The 26,236-nt window shown below is 42.3% G+C and overlaps 1 protein-coding gene across 2 annotated transcripts in view; it reads right to left on the reverse strand.

The window, feature by feature from the left end:
- Positions 1–26,236, reverse strand: part of FOXK1 (forkhead box K1) — a 53,885-nt gene that overhangs the window by 16,575 nt on the left and 11,074 nt on the right. For both annotated transcript variants that reach the window (XM_054080610.1, XM_054080609.1), the window contains exon 2: positions 10,317–10,502. In XM_054080610.1, coding sequence (XP_053936585.1) covers positions 10,317–10,502 — 186 coding nt within the window. The remainder of the gene's footprint in view (positions 1–10,316; positions 10,503–26,236) is intronic.

Genomic DNA, 26,236 nt, shown 5'->3' on the forward strand with positions numbered 1-26,236 from the left:
AAATAGGGTCCCTTCCTCAACAAGGTTACTGTCCAAACACCTTCCCTCTCACGCATAGATGCATGCGGATGGAGAAAGAACAGTGAGACTACCCTTGTTTGTTCAGTGAGTAATACCTTTGGTGCGTAAGCAACCTGACAGTGTAAGGAAAGACCGTTTCCTACCACAGTCTGGCCTGGAAACTGAGAAGCGCTGCTTCTCCTTGTGGTGTCTTTGCAAACAGCTGCAGTGCTGAGCTCAGCACAACTGAGACTGGTTTCTTTTAAAAGTGAATTAAAGGATGGGGGGGAGGCAAGGAAGAGGAAAAAGGCAACAGAAATATTCAGCCACAACACACCCTTGCAGCAGGAGACCCAAGCACACCTATCTCCCATATATCAGCCATTTCATAGCGTCTGTTAACCCTTTCAGCGCTAACCAAGAGTCCTCGGCGTTGATGGGTGATGCTGTCCAGAAGCGCAGCCAGAGGTGAAGCTTTCAGGTACATAATGTTGATGAGCCCATACATATAAATTTCCCTTTGCCAGAGATAAAGGCATTTCTTACCTAGTCTTTCAAGAAGCAGAGACCTGTTTGTGCAGGAAAATGAATCAAAGTTTGCTATTCCACGCTTTGAGCCTGCTTTGGAAGTGGATAATGCTAAACCACAGAATACACTCTTGATGTCTTAGTACTCACATGGGGAGCTGGCGTGAATTTAATTATTTGCCTGTCATTTTTCAATAGCTTTTCCACATACACACTTCACATAAAGTGTAGATAATTACAAATGAAAGCCATTTTCATACATGAAACAGTGACAAACTAAAAACACAGCAATGCTTTTTATCTTTGTGTTTGGCACCCGAGTAATTATTGTAACACAGACTAGGAATGGAATAGGATGAAACAGAGTTTTCCGATTTTGTTCTTTGTCTGCAGAAATACATGAACAACAAACCAGAGTTAGAAGCCAAAACTCAGGTTAAAGATACGGAACAGAAAAAAGTTCTCCAATAAATCCATGCTCTGCACAGAGCTGTATTTCTTTGCACAAACAAAACTAGCACGTCTTCAAAGATTGTCCCTTGCAGGTCAGAAACACGAACTGATTAGTTTCTTCCAGACCAACAGAGCAAGTAGACCAGTTTTTGCTGTTCAAATTTTAGCTTCTGAGGTCGATAACGAGTTTTAAGTATGACCTCTTGCTTCTTTTTCTTAAAAAAAACCCCAAACACCAAAGATAGAAACCCTTAACCTGCAGGGGGCTGTGATTCTCTTGAGTGCTGACAAAGCCCCTCCAACATGAAGTGTCATTAACTTTTAGAAAAGCCAGACTCTCTCAGTACATAGTCACTGAAAAACATGATAGTCCACCTAAAGAAGCAGCTGCCTCTTGGGACAGCCGCAGCAGTAGCCAAATATTTGCAAGAGGTATTATTCTTTTACCAGAATGAAGCACTGCTGTCCAGGTAGATCTGCATCCTTTCAGCCTGGATCGATGATCCAATCAAGAGACAGGGGTACAGAACAATGAACTTTTAGCCGCCCCATGCAGAGAAACAGGGTAACACATGTTGTTAAATGTTCAAGCTCTCAGAGTTCTTCAGAGGGAAGGGGGAAGGAGCTGACTACTAGAAAAAACAAAGAGACACAATCTGTTCCTCCCTTAATACAGGACAGAAGGAGCGAAGAAACAGTTTTACTAAAAATACCCATCTGAGGGTTAAGTTAAAATTAAACATAGTGGTGTCAAAAGAAAACAAGCAAACACAATGCAGTGACCTCAGTTTCCTGGAGTTCCTGGAATTTTCCTCACCACCCAGAGCAGGGGACCTGCTAGAGATGCTTGCATGCACTTAGACCCCCTTTAAAAATATTACGGAACAAAGAGACTTTTCTTTACAAACACCTGTTTGTGCTATAAAGCAAAAAATCAAGTGTGGGACAGTGATTACAATTTGTTGATACTAATATTGCATCACTACTTTGTGATAACTTGATCCATTTTAGTACTATAACCTTGACTGAGAAAAGCAGAGCTAAGTTTGCAATTTCACCCAGCTCTTGGATACCCTAACCTACTGCTATGATCCAAGCTTACTGTCCACACAGGCAATCTTAGCTTACAAAGCACTCCAAGCTTATTTGGGTTAAGCTTGCCTGTTACAGAAGAGAGCATTTTGGAGAGGAAGAAACGTTTTATACCATTGGAAGTATGTACAGAGTGTATAAGCAAACTAGCTGAAGTTACCCACAGTCTTAATCCCGTGGTTCCATGTTTAATGCCACAAGTCCCAAAGATCTTTGATATCCACTGAGTATTCAGCATCTTAAGTTGAACCACTTGACTGCAGGCAGCCATTGAGCTACAGTTCCCCAAACACCATGCTGATACTCAGCTTGGAATCAGTCTACAACCACATGCTGAATCACATCTCTCCTTTGCAGTACATTTTCCATTTAATAGTTAACCCTTCTTTGGCTGGAGGGCCAGAAAAATAAGGGCTGAATGCAGCGTCTCTAACTCATTTACTCATGTAGTGGGTGAGATGCCTTCTAAACACAGGGCTCACTTCTGGCTATTGAGAATGCAACAGGTCTTGTAGCATCATGATTCACTTTCAACTCCTGCCAACAAGAATCTAGCCTTTTAAGTTCACAGCACTTTCTAGTAACAATTAAGCCTACAAACACCAGCTACTGGAGAAGATACAACTTCCTGCATTTCTGCTGGAATGTCCCAAAGCAGTTTGCTTTAACTAAAGAATCAGAGTGCAAAGATAGGATGCACCACCATGTGCATGGCTTGTCTGTTCTCATTTCAAAAAAGGGTACAGCAGATCCAGAGAAGAGACTGATGGGTATAACTAAGATGATTAGAGATTGGAAACAAATTCCAAAGGGAAACAAATAGTTTAAGACAGAACCTGAGGTGCAAGGTGACAGAGCCTCTAAAAACAAAGCCAAGAGGAGGTGTTCAGCTCCTGGCCTCTCCCAACAGAGGGAGAAATGAAACTAAGCAACATGTCCAAGACAAGAGAAAGTGCTTCTGTGTGCGTAGTTGCACTATGGACTGGTATGCTGCAAGACACAGCTGATGCTAAAAGTCTATGCGAATGCAAAGGCCATTGTACAAGTTCTTGGGGAAAGGAAGAAGGCAGGGAACCCATCGGGGCTTTATCAGACAGATGGTCAGGAAGTTTACACTCTGAGACAGCCCCTGATCCAAGAAAATGGTGGAGGCAGACTGCATGCAAGTCTGCATTACTGTATATTTTCTGTATTCTTATATTACCATAAATATACCTGTCTGAGGCAGAAAACTGGGCCGGAGGAATCTGTTGCCTGAACACATACAGTGATCCTTATGTTAAAATTCTCAGATTCTCTCAATACTAGCCACATTTTATAGACTGGGGGGGGCAGAAAATCAAAAAGGAAGCAACAAATGGTTAAACGATTTATTGTCATAGTACAAGTCTATGCACAAGTTGGGAACAGAAACACTCCCAAACTCCAGTGCCAGTTTCCACAGAAGGAGAGGGGCTATGAGAGCGCAGGAGATCTGCCCTAGTACTTAATTTCATTCTTTATTGCAAGAAAGATACCTGCACAGATCAAGCTATAGCGGCTTAATTTAAACCAGGTATATGGATAAAGCATCCATCCTCTCTATGACAAAGAACAAAGATTACCTGGGATGGATCTCACAAAAAATTGTTCACCTGACTTAAAATCTGCATAGCTAAAGAGAAAAAAAAATAATCTCTTCAACTTTGTGGTTTAGGATATGGGATGTGCACGGGCAGTGCCCTTGAAAACTGCCTAAGTGCACAATTGTGAAGCAGATACAAAAGATACAGCAGTGATAAGAGCTACAACCTTGGCAACACTGCCAATATAAAGATTCCTGTCTGAGAAGGTAATTTTTTTAAGCTCCTATTGAGTACAAAGGGAGAATTCACTATTTCTTAACAAAACCCTACCCAGTCTCCTCTTCAAATGCAAATTGGAGGTGTGTTGCTCTCCACATGAGAATTATGGTTAGAGAAAAGCCACAAACCTCAGGATACCCCTACATTTCGCTTCACAAACCTGCAAAAAGGGGCACCAAAAGATACAGAGATGCTTTTTACATGTAATAAGCAAGAATCAGGTCAAAGTACAGCACTCCAGCTTGCAAAACAAGTATTTCCATGATACACCAATCAGCAATAATGAGTGAGAATCCTTTGCTGCTCTCTCCTTCCCCGGCCTAGCCCCAAAAACATAACTCAAAGAAAGGCAAGTCCTTGCATGTTGCATGTTTCAGACAGGTTTCAGAAACAATCACAAGTGGTGAGACTGCCAAACCAAGCTGGATTTTGATGTGAAAGGAGAGATCTGAGAGCTACCCTGCCTACTTAACACTGAAGAAAAACAAAGCTGTTGAACAAGCCACAGTGAAAGTTAGCTATCCGCAAAAGCTGAAATTCTTACTGCTTGTCTCTGCTCCAGTGGTTCCCCTCTTCGAAAGGAAGTGAGCTCACTCTGACTGTGGATTCAATGAACATTTTATACTAATCGGGGAAGAGGAAGTTTTTGTGAGCTGGAGACATCTGCAGCCTTTCCTCCTGCACAAGGCTTGGCACATCTCTAGTACGCGGTCCATTGTCCAAAACAAATGTGCATAGGAACTTCCCAACCTAGTATAGATTGTTGCTGTTCTTACGTGATGTATATGCATCACAACAGTTGGGTTGTGGTTTGGAGACAAGGGTGATTAAAAATAATCACCAGTCTGTCCAATTGTGGGAGTTACCTGAGCTGTATGCTCTGCCCAAACGCAGGAAGTAATGGATAATCGAGACAATGCAAAAGAGCCTGCAAAAAATCTGCCTCGGAGCTCTTCATTGGCTTTTCAGTTAAGTGGCTAATAGCGCTATGGGAAGAAGGAAAGCCTGAATGAAATGAAGCAGGTGATACTTATGCATCCTGTTCCAGTGACTGAATGCGTCCACTGAATCAGGGTTCATTCAGCTTCCCACTCCATATCTTTGGAGGGAATGTGATGGTTCAGATTAAATCCCAAGTGTTCTGAAATAGTGTTGCACAGCTGTCCTAGAGCCTATTAAAAAGCACTGCCTTTTTCCAAGCCAAGTCTGAAACAAAGCATAGCCAGCATTTGCACGTCTGCTGTAACGTGGCTCACACACTTCCGTTCTGCTTTATGGAATAAAAGCTCAATACATAATTTATCTACTACACACTCCTGGAAAGTAGTAATTACACTGTGCATACATAAAAATCAGACAATGAATTTAAATGACCTGTTAAAGGCCACAAAACACGCTGGTGGCTAAACCAAGATAACTGCAGTTCCTGGAGAGCAGGCCTCTGAGTAATCCGCTATCAGAGCACGCAACACGTTACTGAACTAATTCTGCCTTGCAAAAATAAGAAAAGAAAGGAAATAAGGTCTAAAAAAAATATAGCTTCTGAAACCATAGCAATTCAGCTTACATCTTAGAATCACAGAATAGTTAGGGTTGGAAGGGACCTTAAAGATCATCTATATTTTCCACCTCTGTTCTGCTTCCGTGTCTCAGAAGACCTTGTCCCAAGGGTCCTACCGAGTAATTCCTTGGAGAGCTAGAAGTCTGCTTTCCTGAAATGCAGTGTTCTGACTATACTCCTCACTAGTCCCATATCCCTCTGGACCTTGAACTCCACCAGTGCATGATCACTGCAGCCCAGGCTGCCTCTGATCCTAATGTCACTGATGAGTTCGCTTGTATTGGTGACCATAAGGTCCAGTATTGCAACTCCTTGAGTGAGGGTCTCTATCAGCTGGACTAAAAAATTATTCCAGGAGTCTCCTGGATTGCCTACAGCTCACTGTGCTACTTTTCCAGCATATGTCAGGGTGGTTGAAGTCCCTGAGTAGGATGAGAGTTTGCGAGCATGAAGCCTCCTGTAGCTGGAGGAAGAAGATTTCATCGGTTGTCTCTCCTTGATGGGGTGGCCTGTAGTATACACCAACCACAAGGTTCCCATTGGTTCTTCTGTCTTTAATTTTGACCCACAAGCTTTCAACCTGTTTGTGGCTACTCTTCAACGACAGCTCTTCACATTCTATCCCTTTCCTGAGATATAGGGCAACGCCTCCACCCCTCCTTCCCAGCCTATCCCTTCTGAACAGCCTGTAGCCGTTGACAGCCACATTCCAGCCATGGGATTCATCCCACCACGTTTCTGTGATGGCAACTAGATCATAGCTTTCTAGTAGCACAGTAGCTTCCAGCTCATCCTGCTTGTTACCCAAGCTTTGTGTGTTAGTGTAAAAGCACTTCAGCTGCGCTGCCGGTTGCATCACCTTCCCAGTGGACCTTTTATTATCTATAAGGTGTTTCAGGGAAGTATCCTCCCTAATCCCTCACACCAGTCCTTCTGCCTCTTGTTAAGGACTAGCTTGATGTTATCCCTCTCCCCCTCCGTGTCTAGTTTAAAGCCCTATCTACACGTCCTGCAAGCTCCTGGGCAAAGACCCTCCTCCCCCTCTGAGAAAGGTGGCTCCCATCTGAAGCCTGTAATCCCAAAGCCATGTAGGCCATCCCATTATCAAAAAAACCCAAAGTTGTTGTGGTGACACCAGCCACGGAGCCGTGTATTAATGGAATGGACCCATCTGAATCTTCTGGTTTACTAATCAAGCTTATAAAACAAAAGATGCAGAAGGATACCAGTTATCTTTTATTATTCATAGCATTAATTTCTTGGTAAACGAGGTATTGACCCATTCCATCAATGGCTGAACGTGAGCAGGCTCATTAAGTACTAATAATTCTTTAAAATACAAATTTGCTCCACACACAAGTATGTACCAGTTTAGCTCTTAGCACAAAGCCTCATCAGACACATTTTGAGCAGTGGTTCTCACAGGGCTCTAAGGGCTCTTCTTCCTACACGTCAAAGCATTTTTTTTCCTGATAAAGACTGTGCGTGAATGCAGTATTCATGCCCTTTCAGTGAAAAAACAAACAAGTACAAGACAAAGTGTTCAAGCCCACACTCATTCTGGTACAGAGATAAGCCAGCAATAGCAGCAGTAAAATATGAACAACAATACTGACCTCCGTAGTACAGCAGTTAGTATTTCTTTATTGTAGCTTATTTTTTTTTAAAAAAATGCATCAGTGAGAACATAATTGCTCTTTAGAATAGGGAAGCATGTACACAGAAATAATTTCATTTCCATAAATACTAAAAGAACCCAACCCTGAGGGGCGGTGCTGGAGAGACGCTATTCACAAAACACAGTTAAGTTACTACTACAGGGTCATTAACACCAACTGGAAGACATTAAAAGGAAAACTAAACACTATAAATCGAAACTCCAACTCAGCATGACTTTGAGACCAAGAATAATAGCTTTCTACATCACACCTCATCTCTGTGGATCTGTTTATAATCCAAACGCAAGCCACTCTGGGAACATATAATGTTATAACACATATACGGAGTCACATTCATGCAGGTATCATGGATTTACAGCAAAACCAGGCAAAATGAAGTGTTTGTAGCATAGATGAGGAACTTCATGCCACCAGTAAGGGTGGCATCCAGAGGATCCTCCAAGCGCAAGCTGCAGAACATTAAAGCCATGCACCGAAAACCAGTCCCTTAACTCCTTAAATTGTAAGTCAGTTCTATATCCCAACAGGTAGACCCAAATTTAACAAAACTACACATGGTTTTCACACAGCTTCTCAATGCCTTGAATCTACTGAGAAGAGAGCTGGTGCTGCTCTGCCCTTTTTATGTTGCGTAAAACGAACAGGCTGCTTCTAACAAGTCCTTACAACCACCGAGGCCTTTTCCTTTCTGGAACATGCAAGTCTGACTTTTTTTAAAAGGAATTTTGAACTCAAAGCAGGAAGAAATAAGCCATGCCTGTGTGTAAGCCTCACAGCATGCTGCCAACCAACATTTTCCCTTAAAGCTGTACAACAGCATTCAAAACACATCTACAAATGGCCCCTCCTGGAGATAAGACACCTAGTGAAGAAAACAGTGAGCACATTTCTCCCTAGGAGTAAGCTGGAATCTTGCTTTGCAAAGCTGCTGAGGGTAGCAGGTTTGGTTTTGTTTAACTAAAACTCATTCCCTCTAAGCTGTGCACTTCGCAGAGGGAAAATAAATAGGCTGGAAAAAAGCCCCAGATGCTTGCAGCGGGGAACCTGCAGAGAAGCAAGCTGCAATGTAAACAGGGAGGCAGAGCAGGGCTGGGGGTCAGGAGGGCAGCGCTGGATCTGGCAGTGGGAGTGCAGGTACAGCTCCTGCCCTGCGCTGGGGCGGAGGCAGGAAAAGGGGGCCAGGAACCAGTTTACAAAAAGGAAATTTCACCCTGCCCAGGATTTCCAAACTGCAATAATTTTCCATGGGCCAATCAGGAAGGAGCAAGGCAAACGCACCAAATTAGGAAAGTAAATACTGGAGGGGGAGAGGAAGGAGGAGGAGAGCCCAGCTCATGCAACCACCTCCCAAAGCCAGCCATGGGAGAGGGGTGTGGGTCCCACACTGCATCTCTGCCAGCCCTCCCAGGACCTGCCCTTGGGAAGGGGGAGAGGACACTGTGCCAGCCTCGCACACCACTGCGAAGCCACCAACACAGCAGAGAGCTGCCCTGCAAACCAGAATGTGTAGCTACATGCTCCCTGAAGAGTACTCCCTTTCTCGGGTACAAACACCCAAATCACTTCCCAAACTATGTCCCACAGGGCAGGAGAGCTGCAAGACCCTGCAGAGGGAGAGGGGTAGGCTGAAGGGGCTGAGCAGGGATGTTTACAAATGTGTCAGCCCCTCCTCTGTAAGAGGAACTCGGAAATGAAAGGGGTTTGGCAAGTGAAACCTCAGATGTCTTTTGAGGTTTTCTGAAGACTTGGCTGGATTAGCTTCTGCTCAAGACAAACAGATGCAATCATTAATCATCCCTGGTAAACACTCCATTAGAGGCAGAGCACAATTCAACACTACTATTTCCACTTTCTCCTTATGCAAAAGAAACGTTCTCGGGGAGTCAAATATCAGTTGCAGGCATATGGCAGAGTCAAAATACACAGCCCCTGTTAGTAACGCAAACCACACTGTGCTGCTTTGCGCAAGATGACTGAATGGAAACTAACTACCATATGTTGGCAAAGAAACCACCCCCCCCCACCTCCCAGCAACAAGCTTCATCTAAAAAGAGAAGGTTAAATATAAACTAAAAGCAGTGCCTGAACAGAGGACTGAAACCACAGCTACGTCCAGCCCCCTCTTTCTAGAATATCTGCACTGCACATCTGTGCAGCTCTACAAGACCGGAGGGAAAAACCCAAACAAGCAAGCGCCTCCAGATCTGTGCAAGACCAAACTGGCTTCACTGTGACACTGAAGTCGTTCTCAGCCATGTAAATTTGAATACTACTCACAGAATTAGTGTTAACTGTCAGATGATGTTTGTGTATTTTACCTTTTTACAAACCTACAGACAAGAAAATGAACCAAAGGCCATTATTATTACCAGGTACACTCTGGTTATTCTGAGGCCTGCAAGTTTTGAAAACCTAATATATCATCCTATACCATGAGTCCACCTCACTTTATAAAATTGATTATACTTCAAGTAACAGCTCTGATGTTAAAAGAGATTACTCTGCAACTCCTTAGCATCAACTCTTTGCTAAGAGAGAAAGAAAATATTCCAGACAGTAACTGGATGTTCAGGTTATTTCTATTGCACATTCATGAATCGGATAATCTACAAAACAGGATACTCGCACAGATGTACATTCAGATTGCTGCAGCCCCTCAGTACATGGTCAGCATCCTACCCCCATTTCCTTCTATTCCCAGGAAACCATGTGCCAATAGCCACCCTTGTCCCTAACTTCAGATAACATCGGCACCACCCAGCAACAACAGAATATGATTGAGATAAAAATAAAACAGGCAGTCCTAACAGAAAATATTTGCCTGCTTTCTCTTTTCCATGCCTATAGGTAGCTCTTGATGGATACTTCTAATTCCATTGCCAAAGATAGATTAGTAACTCTATAGCATGAAACTAACACTCAACTTCTCCCCAGACGTTTAAACTCTCAAAAAACCCCAACCCTTGTGCTCTGCCTCCAGACACCATAACACAGTTTTTAGCAGTCTTCCATAATTTTGAACATCAGATATTTAACTAATTATTTTTAAAGGGGCATTTCACGCACCATCTATACCAAACAAAACAGGGCTGACAGACTCGTGTCAGAGAACACCAACGGAACTTCGAGAGAGCACGCTTTGGAGAGCTCACATCTCACCTGATAGTGCCTGTGGGGGACGGTAGGGGACTGACCACGCTCCGGAGATCCGGCTCCGGGATGTGAATCTTCAGAGGCGATATTTGAGGGTAAAGTGGCCGAAGGGGAGGCGATGAGGCTTCCTCTTTATGGTATAAAGAGGTGAACTGGATCTTTATAACAGTGCTAGGGAATCGGAAAGTACATCTGTAAGGGAAAGAAAGGGAAAAGTCAGTTTCACACTTGATCCAAATATATTTGTTTTTGTATGCAGTTGGTGAATCATTCATTCATTCATAGCACAGCAGTCCACCATTCTGTACAGCATCTTTCTGCCCAGTGTCCCGGCCAGAATTACTGATAAGTCACAAATCTCTGCATATGTTCCATAGTGCATTGTGTATCATGTAGTGATTAGATGAAAGCTGAAGGTTTGGATAAGATAACTGATTTCCCTAAGGCCATGTATTCAATCAATGACTAAGCAAGATGCAGAACTACAATGACAAACTCTTGGGTTCCTGCTATATCAAGGCCTAGGATTTATTTTTTACTATAATTGCTCCTTGCACATAACCGAAAAAGGTACAAGTTATTAGGAAGCAACAAACCATGAGCAACGTGGAGCACAAGAGTCATCAAGTCCAAACAGAGCAACAAACAGCCGCCAGGTAAGACCAGTTAGCACTATTTAAAGACTGGCCTCTACATATTGTATAACTAATACCCATTTATATCTCTGCACATGATGCTAAAGGATCAGCTAGCAGGTTTCAGATTAAAATACATTCATTTAGAAGTGCCTCCCTTTAGAAAGCATGAGTTATAGCTAACAGGGTCAGAACAGGGCCCCTGCAAGCAAGCCTATAGGGCTTCATTTCTTCTCTAAATAACACTTCTTTCCAATTGCTATTTAGGGAAAAAAATAATCATACATCCACAACTGTAGCCTTCAGGAGATGCTGGGAAATTCAGAAGTTAATAAGCACTGACATTTCCCATATTTGAACAGAAAGCTTTCTAATTTATAGTGTCTACAATAGGCACAGGGCTGTAAGAGTAAGTGTTCTGCAATTCTTCTTATTGCGCTTTAATTAGACAATAATGTGCAATCAATACAAGCTTTCCAGGGATCATTTCACTGATCGTAAGGTTAAAGCAGCAGGAAATAAAAACCAGGTTACAATGTGGAAAGGCCAGCAGAGCACAGTGATTGTACTGGCTTCTAGCATCTTGCCTACAGGAGGAAATGAAAGCACACGGGAAGTGTTGTTTCTGCACTGTAAATGCTGGTGTAGGCTGAACATAATTCTTTTAACCAGTGCATTATTGAACCCTGCCAGGTAACAGAACAAGGTAGCAAGCAAGTAAATCCATATTTGTGGCCACCTTATCTTACTGCTGCTGTTGATACAAAAGTAGATAAACATCCTATCACAGCTCTAAAGACATACTCTCTTGCTCTTGATTCTTCCACACAAGCTAGTTCTGCTGTAAGGTAATGTTTAGAAACCCACCGTGAAGAGTGCAAAATTATCATTCAGGCATAGCCACCTCATTCCCACTTCCTACCTCATCTTTCAAATGAGCTGGCTCAGCATTCAGCAGCTTGCACTGACAGTGGCTCTGCTACGTACAGCAGGAGTTTGCGTTGCATTTAATTCACTTCAGAGGTCCTATCACCTGCACTCATTAATGCAGTAAATAAGAACATCATTGCTGGCAATGCAGCCTAATCGTGTTTATCTAACCCTTCTAAACATGGTTCCCTGCAGACTCAATACAAACGCACAGCTCAAAACAGCAGTGTCCATGCCTTGCAATGCCTCCCAGCAGCAGGCACACAGCTCACTGGGATGAACCTGCAATGAGACTGTTGAACCAGTACTCTGGATTTTAAGCTCTCCTACTGCTGCATGGGTTTGCTTATAGAAAAAACCAGAGAATGCATAAATTTGCAATGAACACCACATGGACGAAGGCTCAATACCTCTGTGAACAAACCCGTATCATTTCTCAAGCCCTTACCAGAGAAAAGCTGAGCTTTCTTTCACAGAGTGATGGAATTCTCTGCTGTAACACCAGGTGCTCAGCATTTTTCAACATCTGAGTCAAGGACAAAACAATCTTTGTTTAACAGTGTTCAGTGCAATCCCAACCTGCTGCTGATCTCAACAGGCCTACCCGCACGGACCCCTAAGGCAGTTTCGCAGCACTGTTGAGGCCAGAAGATCACCACTGCAGCTTCATACCAGCGAGGAGCTCCATCCCACCGTGACTTTGATCTTCCTTTTCAGAAGGCCCCAGTAATGCAAGATCCACATCTCCTACACGTTACTGCTTTCAGGTGATGGTGCCACTATCTCCTCAAAGCTACCGTACTTACTGGTGCTGTAACAACGTTAGATAAGAGGCTGATACCTGTACCCGAAACACTGTGAAGCAGTCCAATCAGTCTGTGAGTATGAGCAATCTTAAAAAAATCTAACTGCTTTTCCAAAATCATGAATCAACCTGAAATATGTAGTCTAAACTAAACCAGTAAACGTGTGCTGAAAAGGCCTGTCTAACACTGCTTTCCATTGCAAGCCTCTCCAAAGCTATCCGAGTCAGCCACATGACTTACCCGCAATCTAAGACTGGAATGAGGGAAGAGAATCGGAGAGGCTGGGCTGGGCTGACTACACAAGCAAACAATTTGTTGGCTGCTGTGATTTCGGTTTTTGAAAGACAAGCTTCCCAATGCACTGAAGCAGAACCCAGGACATACAACCAGCTTTATGCTAACACGTTATGCTAGCTAGCATGTATGTGGCTATTTTGTAAGGAATTAGTTCCAGAAAAATCAGAGCGGATATATGCAAGGGTGCTCGCAGTTTTAGGAGGCTTCTGCAGCCTGGTTTGTGCTGGCTTCCAGCATTGACACTGCCTGCAAGACCAAGGTGGGGACGATTTATCTCAATTTATGCTCTTACTGCTGTAAAAAATCTGGGACCCACAAAATGCAAATGCAATGCAAAATAGATTGTACATTCCTGCAGAACTCTTCCCCTCCCCGAGGGCTAAGAAGGTGCCTGGGTTTAACATTATTGTTCCAGTCTCTTTCACAAACACCACAGTAATGCAAACAGTGACAACAGCTCAGCCTGAGACACTGCTTCACACCAGTGGACACACACTAATACTGGGAAAACTGTGTCAATGAGAAATCAGAAAAGCACGATTTCTGAATAATCTTCTTACAGGAAGCTCACTTTTCATTACACTGAACCTGAATGCAGTTTTAATGAGGTTTTCTAATTGTTTCCTTAATTAACCTATTTCTGACCAAAGGAGGATACACTCAAATTATATCAGGCAGTCCTACTTAGGAATGGGACACATCTCTGCAGGATTTAAGCCCATGAGAATTATACTTCTGTAGAAGATAAGCAGGACAAGACAGACAGCCCAAGCTGAACTGAGCATGCATTCTTTAAAATTACTGTATATATTTCAAGTTATTTAAACTGAGCTATTTGATCCATGATTCCTATCAAAGATGCATAGAAAGGGTCATTGGGCACTGGCAGAGGCTGCCCAGGGAGGGTGTGGAGTCGCCATCCCTGGAGGTATTTAAAAAACGGGTAGACGAGGTGCTCAGGGCATGGTTTACTGGCTGATAGGAATGGTTGGACTCCATGATCCAGGAGGTCTTTTCCAACCTAGTGATTCTATGATTCTATATACACTGGGGACCAAGGACAGGAGGACTGCACGTGCCACACATGGTTACAGTGATATAAAAGATGTTGCTAGAGTTTTTTAAGTTGTTTTTTAAAATAAGGCAGTTTTTCCCAAAGTTGTTAGTTTTTCTCCTCACACTGACAACACAGCACCCATGCTATTAGGCGTCCTTCATGTATGTGGTGAACCAGTGACAGCAACCACAAGCATTTCATCCCCGTAAGGTCTGAAAATAAAGTGGTAGGAAGCACTAGACTTTACATAAACAGTCACCTCCAAAGCAGACTTCAGAAAAAAAAGGTTAGGTAAAAACCCCATCAAAATGACTCCATACCCTGCATGACTCTATAAAGAGCCAACTTATTCTCTCCCTCCTCAAAGCACCTTTTACTCCCAGATGCAAAGGAAACAGAGATGAATTTGCCAAAACATAGCACCAGGTTCAACAGAAGCTGTCACAGTCACTGATTTCTTTGTTAGAGCACCCAGAGTGCTGTTCCACACCAAATGACCTCTGCTAAGATCTGCTGCGTGAGACCAAGAAAAGGCTGCTTAAAGACATTTTAAATGGAGACAGGAAATCATGCTGGATATATTTTTTTCATGGTTTTACATTTACACTGGGGAAAAGCATAGTGACAAAATGGAGACAGCAAATCATGAAAAAGCCAAGGTGAAATAGATATATACAAAAATGTATATAGGAAACGTGGAATTTTATTTATATACGTTATGTATTATATTTAAACATATTATCAAATATTATGTTATATATATATATCATTCCAGTTTATTATGCAAAAAGAGAATAACCAGAAAAGTAAGTTGGAAGACTGTTACACATGCACTGTCATCAGCAAGTCAGTACCATCTTTGTCTACTTTATCTTGCCATAATTTATGAAATCCTGTTATTCCTGACTGCTGTGGGTGTGAATGCACCAGTAGCATCTGTGTTACTAACACTGCCAAGGTGCAGGTCCAGCGAGAATCACTATAAGAAGTGCTTTGTTAAAAATAACACTTTTCACAGTTTGAATCAGAACAGTAACACAGACATAAGGTTTCATTCAAAACCAGTTACGCATGACTGTCTTCCTTTGCTGCAACTGCCTTTTTAAGCTTGCAGATACTGTTACCACACTACCAACTCTCAGTACCTAAATCTTTCCCTCTGCCACATGACTTGGACTTTCCCTCTGCCACTTTGATTTGTGTCAACAATGATGTGACCAGCAGGAACACGGCAGTAAACATCCCCCTGTACTTAGCACTGATGAGGCTGCACCTCAAATCCCGTGTTCAGTTTTGGGCCCCTCACTACAAGAAAGACATTGAGTCGCTGGAGCACGTCCAGAGAAGGCCAAAAAAGCAGATGAAGGGTTTGGAGCACAGAGGTTATGAGGAGCAGCTGAGGAAACCGGGGCTGAAGGGAGATGTTATCCCTCTCTAAAACTGCCTGAAAAGAGGATGTAGCAAGGTGGGTGTTGGTTTCTTCTCCCTAGGAACAAATAATAGGATGAGAGGAAAAGGCCTTAAGTTGTGCCAGGGCAGATTTAGATTGGATATTAGGAAAAATGTTTTCACAGGAAAGGTTGTCGGGCATCAGAACAGGCTGCCCAGGAAGGTGGTTTAGTTCCCGTTCCTGGAGGTATTTAAAGGACACGTGGATGTGGCGCTTAGGTTCATAGTTTCATGGTGGAGTTGGCAGTGTTAGGCTAAATTTTGGACTTGATTACCTCCAAGGTCTTTTCCAACCTAAACAATTCTGATTCTGTGATTCTATGATGGACAGTAGCCCAGCTCTCAAGGATAAGGCAGTTATCTCTACAATCAGTAAATCCTTGGGATCAGCAAAGGTAGGCAGCCAGAGCTCTAAGAGCAGCAATTGTCATGATGAAACAGAACTACATCCATACTAGCTAGAGGCTGACCAAGGATGCCCACAGAAACCCTTGTCAAAGAAAAAAATCCCAAACAAGCCCCACAAAACAGCTACTTCTCTGCCCTTGTAGCTTCTCTGAAACCAGTGTGTTTTGTGTCAATTACATATAATTCACCCAGAAGAATATATTATTAAGAGCACGAAGTTCCAAAATCATGTTGGATTTCTCAGCACAAGTGAGAATTTGCCCCCAGTCATCTCTGTCAGACTATTACCATTACCAGGTATTTCAAGGTACCTGACACGATGTTACAGGAGGGTAAGGTGGATACTTCTCACCCTTTCAGTCCATGTGTAGGATAAATACCAACATTTCAGGCCATGATCAACATGCAGGTACTGTATGTAGCAGCTGTAACAGAGAAGTGCCCCAATTACCTCCTGTAACCAATTTTCTTCATCTTCTATAATCAGCTAAGGGAAGAACAACCATGAAAATCAAGTTCCCATTAAGTCATAAATCCATTCCCTATTCCCATAATGCTTTGAAGCAATCTGAAAGGAGGTGCCTTGGACTACATAAAAGACTCACTGGTAAAGTTTAGGCATCAGTACACCCAATATCAAACTATATTTGCTTAGAGAAAGATAAGAGTTTGCTTCACTTAACTAAACAGGTACTTAAGCCCCGAAGGTCTGTCCACGGAAAGATAAGCAAACTGAGACAAGAACAACTACCTCAGATTCGCATTTCTTCAAAAACAAGGCTTTGCTGATTGCTGTGACCGATGAGAACAGCTGAGCTGGGAACATTCATTGCCCAAGATTTGTTGCTTTGTGATGCTACACTCTGCCCAGGAGACCAACGCTCTTCAGAACTTCAGCTTTTCTACAGCAAACCGCACTGCATTCCTAGCACAAACCAAAACTCTCCAAATGCAAATTATTGAGAAGCATTTCCCCCATTTCAGTAACTAAAATAACAAAATCAATGTTCTCCAATTTCACAAAAATAAACGAGACCCTTACTCCCTGATAGGAATAATCATCAGAAGTATTGTGCTCAAAATTATTATTTTGCTGGAACTACAGCCGTCTGCAGCAGCAAGGTGGGCAAAAACATGAGTAACAAAACCACCTTTCAATCACAAGTGAATTAAAATGAGTATTAGTTTGAATGACTGTCATAAAAACATACAACAAGCTCTGAAGGCTGTCTGAGCTGTAACAGGAGATTAGATACTATTCACCCCTCCTTTATAATAAAATAACAATAATAAAATCATTCAAAGTTTCCTGTTCCACTCCCTACTCTAGAATTTTTTTTCCCTAAATAACACTCTGTAAGTGATACCAATAAGAAAGCAGTTACATCATCACTTGGCTAATACTGTCTGCATTCCAAGTTAAAAAACTGCACTTAGACTACAGAAAGAGTTCTGGAGGAAGGAAGACAAATATATTTTATTCTTGTAAGTCTAAGCACACATAACATAACAAGTGTGTACCTATCACCATGGCGATTTAAGAGTCATTATAATTCTTTTCTTTACACATCTCTTTAGGCTAGGAGACACAGGCAGCAGAACTGCCAGGTTTTTAAGAATGCTTAGTTCATTTTGGAGGTTAACACAGTCTTAAAGGAATGAGTTTTCAGCATTTGCTATTTCCCTTTCAACTGCTCTACTGATCTGACCAGATTTAAAACAGAAATCCTATTGATGGCCTGCCTTTAAAGTCCTTTATCAAACACATATCAGAGAAGCATCTGTAACGTGATTGTTGGTCAAATAATTTGTTGCATTCAAGAAGAGATAAGCAAAGGGTCTGCAAGTAAATGGTGAAGCGCAGAATCCACATTCATTCCAGGAAGAACAAATAAATTCAATCTGAAGACAAGCAATACAAGCACACTACCACAAAGAGCAGGACAAGGAGCTCCCAGCAAAAACACCTCTGATATTATCCACTATAGTTTAATTAGAGGAAAATCTACAAGAGTCACCATTTTTAACACAGCTGAAGGAAAACTAGATTTAGAAAGTACTGAGATTACCTGCAAATAATGGAGTACAGCAATCTCCATCACTGCTGAAAAGACAGAGCAACCCATTGAAACATTTGGTCATAATTACTTTAAGTCACAACACGAGTTTAGATCAGGAGGACTGGTTTCTAACCTCACAGTTTCCCTGAGCTCACAAATCACTCTTCTTGCATGCTTTGTAAAACAATTTAATATACACTGTCACACTTAACATTACAGATATAAGAAGAAGTACATGTATCAGCTGGGACTGAACTAAACTGTATGCAGATGTAAGTGAGCACAGGTTTGAAACAGTTGAATTCAAGACAGAGTGGCCTTATTTCTACTTCATTAATTTTAATTTTCTCCTGTTGGGAGCTTTTTCCAGAAAAAGCACCAACAACTCTTTCCATTGTCCTCTTATGTCAGATGCACAAGTAGCTCAGCTTCAGTGTACTGGGGGCCCTGGCATTAACCTCTCCTTATGTATTGTTCCTGTACTAGAGCTGATCTATTTAGTAAAGGCGAACTGACACTGGAATTCCTATTACCTAATCCAGTGGAATTAGTATTGACTAGCCTATAATTCCAGACTACTGGAAAGAGTATCTGCCCTTCCCCTGAAATGCATCCAACGTAGCTGAAAATCCTCGTCTTTCCATGGTCACCCTGGACTTGCTGGGGTGAGTAACTGGACAACCAGGTAAAATTCTGCACCTCACTGGTTTCTTCTGCCTTAAAACAATCTCCCCAAAGAGCTATCAATTATGCCACTCAATCTCACAAAGAGATTTTTTAACACATTCTAAATCTGTTTCTCTGCTGTAAAAGGCACTTCCTTTACGTCCACCACCATTCATTTCCCTCAGCCACTGCCTCTCTACCCTGATGCTAATGGTACCATCCAAGCAACAGGACAGCAAGTCCAACCAGGTAGCTGAAATAATGATTTTCTTTTTTTTTGTTGGAGTAAGTTGTCAGGCAGATCAGTTCCCTGACCCTGCCTTCCATGGCAACACAAGCACCAACACCGAGGAGGTGAAGGGGACAAGTATCGAGGGGAGGAAGGAAAGGAGGCACCAACAGAAAAGTTGAAGATTTATGACAGATTATAAAAAAAATCAGAGCATGTAACCACAGACTTCAGCATCACATGATCCAAACACTGCCTTTGCCTTTGAATGAACTGTGTTTCATTTTCTGATTCTGAGAACAGCTCTGGTCTTTATCAGGTAAAACACATCAGCCATCACGCTGATACTCTCAGGCTGGAAATTTTCAAAAGTTCCCGTAACAGAAAAGTCATTACTGTTTTTTTTTATTCAGCTTAATTATTTCAAACCCAAAGTCACTCAGCTGTATGCAGAGGACCAAGCAAAGATCGAAAATGTTTTCTACATTCCAACAAGTGCTTCCCACAGCCCTGTACCCATGGCAATTCCTCCATAGCAACCAGCAGGTCACGTCTGCAGGAGTGGGTTTGCGGTCATCTCAGATCGGAGATTTGCACGTCTGCATGCATAAAATAAGTACTTTTTAGTACCTTCATGCTTCCACAGTTTATTCATTGACTGTCCTTGAGAAAAGCAAGTACAGATAACGCTTCTAAAACAGCTGTTTCTCTTTGTCACAGGCAAGACCTTTTCCTTACGCTCCTTGCTACTCTTTAGCTGGAAACATACACACGGTAAAGGATTTCTTCCTCCTAATGCGAAGGCACCACAGGTTACACTGGGATTTGCCTAGCACTGCATATTACCATGTTTAAAGTGAGATTTCCAACACGGCCAGACAAGATTTCAGATGGGCAAAGAGCGTGTGCAGGCAAGTGTATCTATTTAAAACAAATACCACCAGCAGCATCAGGCAAAACCACAACTTATGAATAGCTATGTCTCTTAAAAGCACCAAGTAAATTAGCTGTAATGAATGTTTCTATTGAGCTCCGTTGCACAGGGCTTCCCTTTATGCCATTTCATCAAGGTTCAAACACATTGAGAAACAGTTCCACACACAGGCAGATTTTCAAATAGGTATTTTAGCAAACTCCTTTGAAGACAGCAACATCCACAGGAAAGTATGGGCAAACTCTGGGATACCTCTCCCTGCCAGCACCATGCACACACAGACGTACACAGAAGTTATTTTTGTTTCTTCAGTCCCTCCAGCCTCCGCAGACATCCCACCTCACTGTGCTCACCTATAGCAAGGGCTCGGCCACTGCCCACCCTGGGAAAATGCAGCAAGTGAAGCCAAATACATGGCAGAGGGGAAAGAGGGTAAACACTCCTACTCTGGTCAGGAAGACTGAAAAGGAAAAGAGATACCAGAAGCCCAATCTGAAGACCATCAAAATGCTGGCTTGGTTCGTACAGATCTTCTTTATACACGCACAGGAGAACATGGGCACATTTTTTTTTTTTTTTTTGAGCCTCCAACTGCTAGATGTTGAAAGCAGAGCCTTCAGGAGAGTTTGTACTATGTTACCACGCTGTAAAATTTCAACAATCATTTTTTTCTACATGTCTTCCCTACAATTTCTTATCTAGCAAGCCTTCTAATTGCTGTCACAGAGCAAACTGAAAAAAAATCAAGCAACACCACCAACAACCAGTGGCAGTTAATTTTTCATTCATTTGAGAACACTTGAGGCTGTTTCACACTGGAGAATTAGGAGTGAAGAATCAAGAGCTGTATTTTTATTCTTACATCCCTTACATCTCTTCAATAATGTTCTGATTTTACTCCTCAACAATTACTGGAGACATCAAGCACAGCTTCACTTCCAGATTCTCCCCTTTGAGGAGTAAAGCACACTGCAGGAAAGGAAAAAGAACACGTAAGATACCGTAGTTGCCATTTTTTCAGTAATTAATCAAATACCACAACAAGGTCAGGGAATAATTTCACTGAGTATCAAAATAGCACCTCATAGAAGAGCAGGAAAGAATATCACAGAAACTAAATATCTAATGGAGAGTCAGCAGGAATGGGAGGAGGTTTCCTCTGGAGTCACCACCCTGCCTGGGAACTTCACATTATGGATGGGTCACTTCCAGATGCGACTAACCTCAGCTTTGCAGGATGGGTCTTAGGGTAATCCTGTTCAGTACAATGCCAAAAAACCTACCCAAAGCTGCTCCAGTCTCCTACAGAAAGCTGTCAGAATGCAATGAGCCAGGAATGTGCAATTTAAAAAAATGACCTTTCTGGAACTTTTCCAGCAGAAACCACTGTAACCAGCTAGCAGTGCCTCTTCAGTCACCTTAATGCCTGCAGAAAAGCTGAAGGATATTCTTGAAATACTATCATTGTTATCACTACTTATTTACAAACTCAGGGGAACACTGGTCAAACCACACCTAACCAGGGATGAATTCACTTATCTATTTAAAACATAGCAAACCCCAACTATAAACACTTATGTTAAAGTTAGTCCAGAAAAACCCTGACAATTATTTCCATATGGATTATAAATATGTAAGGTGATCTCAGAAACCAAGCCTTGGTATAATCAAAAGAATATCACTAATTGGCTTTTATAACAAATACCATCAAGGCAGATTTTTGCTTCTTGGGTCAGGGACTCTACTAAAGCTCATCACAAAGACCACTGCATTAAACACTTACACCAAGACAACATGGTAGTTACTTGGTGTCCATCCACAAGGCCCAGAGAAACAAAGAGGTGGTGCTGTAATTGAATCTTGCATAGTTCATATTTCAAAACATTGGAGTTAGCTTCAAAATATGCCATTCAACTTCAAACCAGGAGTGCTGGACACAGGTCCTGCTACCAGAAGACAAATTCCTCCTCCCCTTCTGAGTCCTCTTATTTCTTTTTACACCAGCAAGCTGCAGCTGAGCAGCATGTAGGACAGATTTCGTGGAGTAGCGCCAGTCTGAAGTATTGCTAGATCAAATGCAAGTCTGCCAATGTCCTAAACGTATAAGCCTAGGTCTTACCTACACCCACAAAAATCAGATGTGATTTTACATCAATATAAATTAATCTGCATCATCAGTGACATCTATCTTTTAATTAATACTGGCTGAGGTTTTTCTTTGTCTTTTTCTTTTTATTATTAAAGTTTCCTGAAGGCAAATCCTGGCCCCACTTCTACAACACCATTACAGAAGCTGCTCCTTTCCCCCGTGCAGTCCTAACTACAAACAACTTTGTGCCTCTGAGCAAACTGTTAAGGCACAGTGAACTTTCTTCTGTGTCATATGGTAAGCCACATCTTAACCCAATACCACTCTGCCAGTCAATTAAAGTCCATCTTATTTGTCATGCCTCTCAGTATAACAACAGTGGAGAAGAACGTTTCAGTTGAATTCCCAAGGACATCAGCAGCTAGCTGCCTTGGAGAATATTTAGTAAGTTGTCTCTGAAGTCTAAAATTAACCATAAAGCTGCTGTTTATTTTGAAGCTTGGCAATAAGGAGGTGTTCCAAGTGTCAGAAAGAGTGGCCAGGCATCAAACACTTGATATGAAAGTTTGCCACCAAAGAAGTGGGGTGGCACAAAGAGCAGCCGATGCTTTTATTTAAATGAAGTTGGCTGCCAGCACCAGAAAGTTTCACTATCAGCACTGCAGATGCCTGATATCATCTGTAACACACAGCAAGCCTATTATGTTATTTTGTTGTGTGTGTGGTTGTATACATAAAAATAACGAGTTAAGAGACTCTATACAGCAGCCTGTGTACCACTGCTGCCCTAATCAGGTATTCTAGCCTGTAGAGGTCTAGATCCTATCGTAACCATTGCTTCACCATCCAATAAATATTTGATCTTCAGAGAAAATGCAAATTATGTGCAAAATTGGGGTATGTGTGTATCTCACGTTTCATCATCAATCTTACAACTGCAAAAACCCCTTTCCATGTTAGGCTGATCAATCTGCTAATTTTTTTGGTAAACTGTCAGTATTGCATTTTTTTCCCCACAAGCCTGGAAAGTATCAATATCTGTGATTTTAAAATAAACAAATCCCCAAATTTGACTCCTTCAAAAGCTAAATAGCTATTTAACACCTCTGGTTTGTAGGTAGCTAAGAGGGGCCAGGAAACAAATTGTTTTAGCTCCAGAAAACACTGTGTGTTTGGGTTTTTTAAATGAACTTGCCCTCTTTCTAACTCTGTATTTCTGTATTTTAATTTGAATTTATTTTCCTAACGTGCGCTCACCTTCCAATCTCCCATTTTTAACCTCCTTGCTTTCCATATAACACCATTGTCTTTTAAGGGGTACGCATCTTTTTTAAAAGGATTGCCGCTTCAAACTGCAGATGACCATGACCCTATTAGCATGTTTCAAAGCTTGATTTCTCTCCTCAGGATGTGCAGTCCCCTACTCAAAAGCCATGGGATGTTTTCAGAACCCCAAGCTCCAGTGGGGTTCACCTACAACACTTCCTTGCTGGAGCTTTCACTGTAGTGTACAAAAGGCAAAAAGACTGTGCAGACGGGTGTCAGTCCCTTCTCCCCGTGCTTCTGAACAGCAGACTGTGTGACACACCACCGCTGTGGCATAGACACATGTACAACTTCAATAATCATCACTATCAGCTGCAAGTAGACACAGATGACCAGCCAGCCGCTCCCTCCTCCCAGCCTCCTTTATGTCAATAAGTCTTAACCTGGCTGTTTGAGCAATGTTTAATCATAAACAGTTTTGAACATGCTCCAGAACATAAACAAAGGTGAGTAGGAGAAAAATGGAGAGTCCAGTATCAAGAAGAACTTGCCGCCTGCTGCTGAATCAGGTAACAGAGAAAAGAGAAACAAGGAACTGCTAAGGAACAGGATACAGGCACCTGGTGTTCATTTAAAATCACCACCACCGTGCAACAACATTAAAGTATCCAGAACTGTGACCACAGAAGGATTTCAGGGACTAAATGCATTAACATTCTTGGCTCCCTTAAAAATAAACGAAAAAAAAAAAAAGAAAAATTAAATTGCTTGGAACACCCACTTAGATGCATGGAAATAAACTACCCTTATTGATCTCATCCCACTGCCATTTACAATGCAGTCATCTTGATTCCCTTCTGTGTTGCTAATCAAGTTAAAATTAACTCCTCTTCTCCTGCTTACCGCACGTGCCAGCACCATGAAAATGAACACAGGGACAGGATCAATTGTCTCTCTCCACAAGTGCAGCTCACCTTGCTTATGCAGTTAACATATCTTTAGGACCTACAGGACCTCTCACGGGACTCTAACTACATTCGTCATGGGGCTGGATAGCTGTTTAGACTGGGTGCCAGAACCAGTAGCTCTTACAAATCCAGTTCACATGCTTCTGAACACCTTCTAGTCATTATTGCCCTCTATGGACCCTCTGTAAAATGGGCTGCATGAAAGTGCTGATCTGAGTCCTTTTCAGCCACTGTCCATCATACTCCTCACTCCTGTCTTGACAGAGAGCGAAGATGTGTCTCAAGCCAGCATTCTCACAAAGCCCTGGAGGACTCTTCATCAGCATGACAGTTAGTCAAGTTTGGGGCATATTTGGAGGACACAAATTCCTTTCTATATGGTTGCCACTCAGACAACACTGGCAAAAACCAATACATACCGTAGCCTAATGTTCAGTTCAGCAGCTCCATTTTAGATCCCTATGTGATATTTCAAAGGAAAAAAAAGCCAAACCAGAACAAAATCCCAACCCTACCAGGAAATATCCATTAAACAAAGCTAAAGTACAGATCAAACTGGCAGAACTATGGAGTGGTACAGAAGCTTAAAAGAAAATAGCACTCTGTGGACATAAATATTCTAGTGCGTGCCTGACAGCAGCCAAGGTTTTATGCTATGGCAAAAAAACCCACAATACACATCAGTGACAAACAAGGTTATTCTAACCACTCCATGCTAACTTGCACTAAGTTAATTCAAGAACACAATGAACGGCAACTTCTATGAAACAAAGCAGAATGACACTTATTTCTGTATTCTGCTGTCCCCACCCTTGTCCTACACCTATTCTTTATGAGGCAGTGGCAAACTTTACACTGTGGAACTCAAAGGGTAGACACTGCATACAGGCTTGGATCAGGAGATGGTTTTGCTCAGCCTCCGCCAAGGGCTCAGAGGTAGAGAATGCATCTCACTTTCCTGTGGGACTTCTCACAATCCACTTTCCCCTTGTCCTAGGGCATACTGTCAAACCACAGCTCTTGGCTCCAGTAACGACGCACAGCCCCCAGCTGCTTCAGGACCCCTGGACCATGGCTATCCTGGCAGCAACGGGGAGTGAGCAGTCACTCTGACATTCAAGTTGTTTTCCAGACATGTCAAAGAAACGGTGAATAGTAGCGCTGTAACACACATAATTGCCCACAGTGTTTCTGCACCAGAAAAGGCTGCCTAGCCCCAACTCATGATGCGCTGAGTTTTTCCCCCCCTCCACGACAAACCTTAAGATAAACGCCTAACTCTGGCTTCCATTCTTCCACAGTAGAGACCACAAGCAGTGACTCAGCAAAGCATGGTCATCACCAGCATCTCTCACTCCTTCCCTGCTGCTGCGAAATTTGAGACCTTCTCAGAGGCTTTCCAACCGATCTTGTTTAAAATGAAAAAGGTCAATATTAACTATTTTCCTTCTTCACTCATCTTGGCAGAAACACCCAACCAAGTATGTTTCTCCTTCAATCATAAACCACAATTAACACCTACCTCAATGCCAAAAAAAGCCCCACCTGCACCCACACCCCGGGGAACTTCCCTGTAACAGCTTCTACAAAGAGTTCAGTTTTCAATAAGAAATTAAACAGTGCACCAAGAATTAAATACGTAGTGATGGCATGAAACTACCTGCAGCGCCACAGCTGGCCTCTACACGTAGCACTAGCTATTCATTTCCATACCTAACTCAATACCAAACATTTGAAAACTTTGCTCAACTGACAGGGAATTTCCAGCTTGCCGCAGATCCTGCGCCTTTCACCACAGAAATCTGGCCACAGCTGCCACAGGCAACATGCAACTTCAATTCTACCTCTATTTCCATCCTACCTTCCATCTTCTTGGGAAGACTCTTCCTTTGTTACCAGAAGTATCCAGATCCTTGGCAAATTTTTACACACCGGGGAAGGAGGAGAAATTAACCGTTTGAAAAGACCTGTTCATAAAATCTAATAACCATCAGAGAGAGGCACTTGTTTCAGCATCTTTGTTGGATACCTACAGCAGTTTAATTCTCATGTAAATCTCATTTGCAATGCCATCAACTTTCTTCTAATGGGCCATTCATCACTGTAGGGTTTGCTTTTAAAGGAGTCACCTT

The sequence above is a fragment of the Cuculus canorus genome, chromosome 15 (assembly GCF_017976375.1).
Source record: "Cuculus canorus isolate bCucCan1 chromosome 15, bCucCan1.pri, whole genome shotgun sequence".
In the NCBI taxonomy this organism is placed as follows: domain Eukaryota; kingdom Metazoa; phylum Chordata; class Aves; order Cuculiformes; family Cuculidae; genus Cuculus; species Cuculus canorus.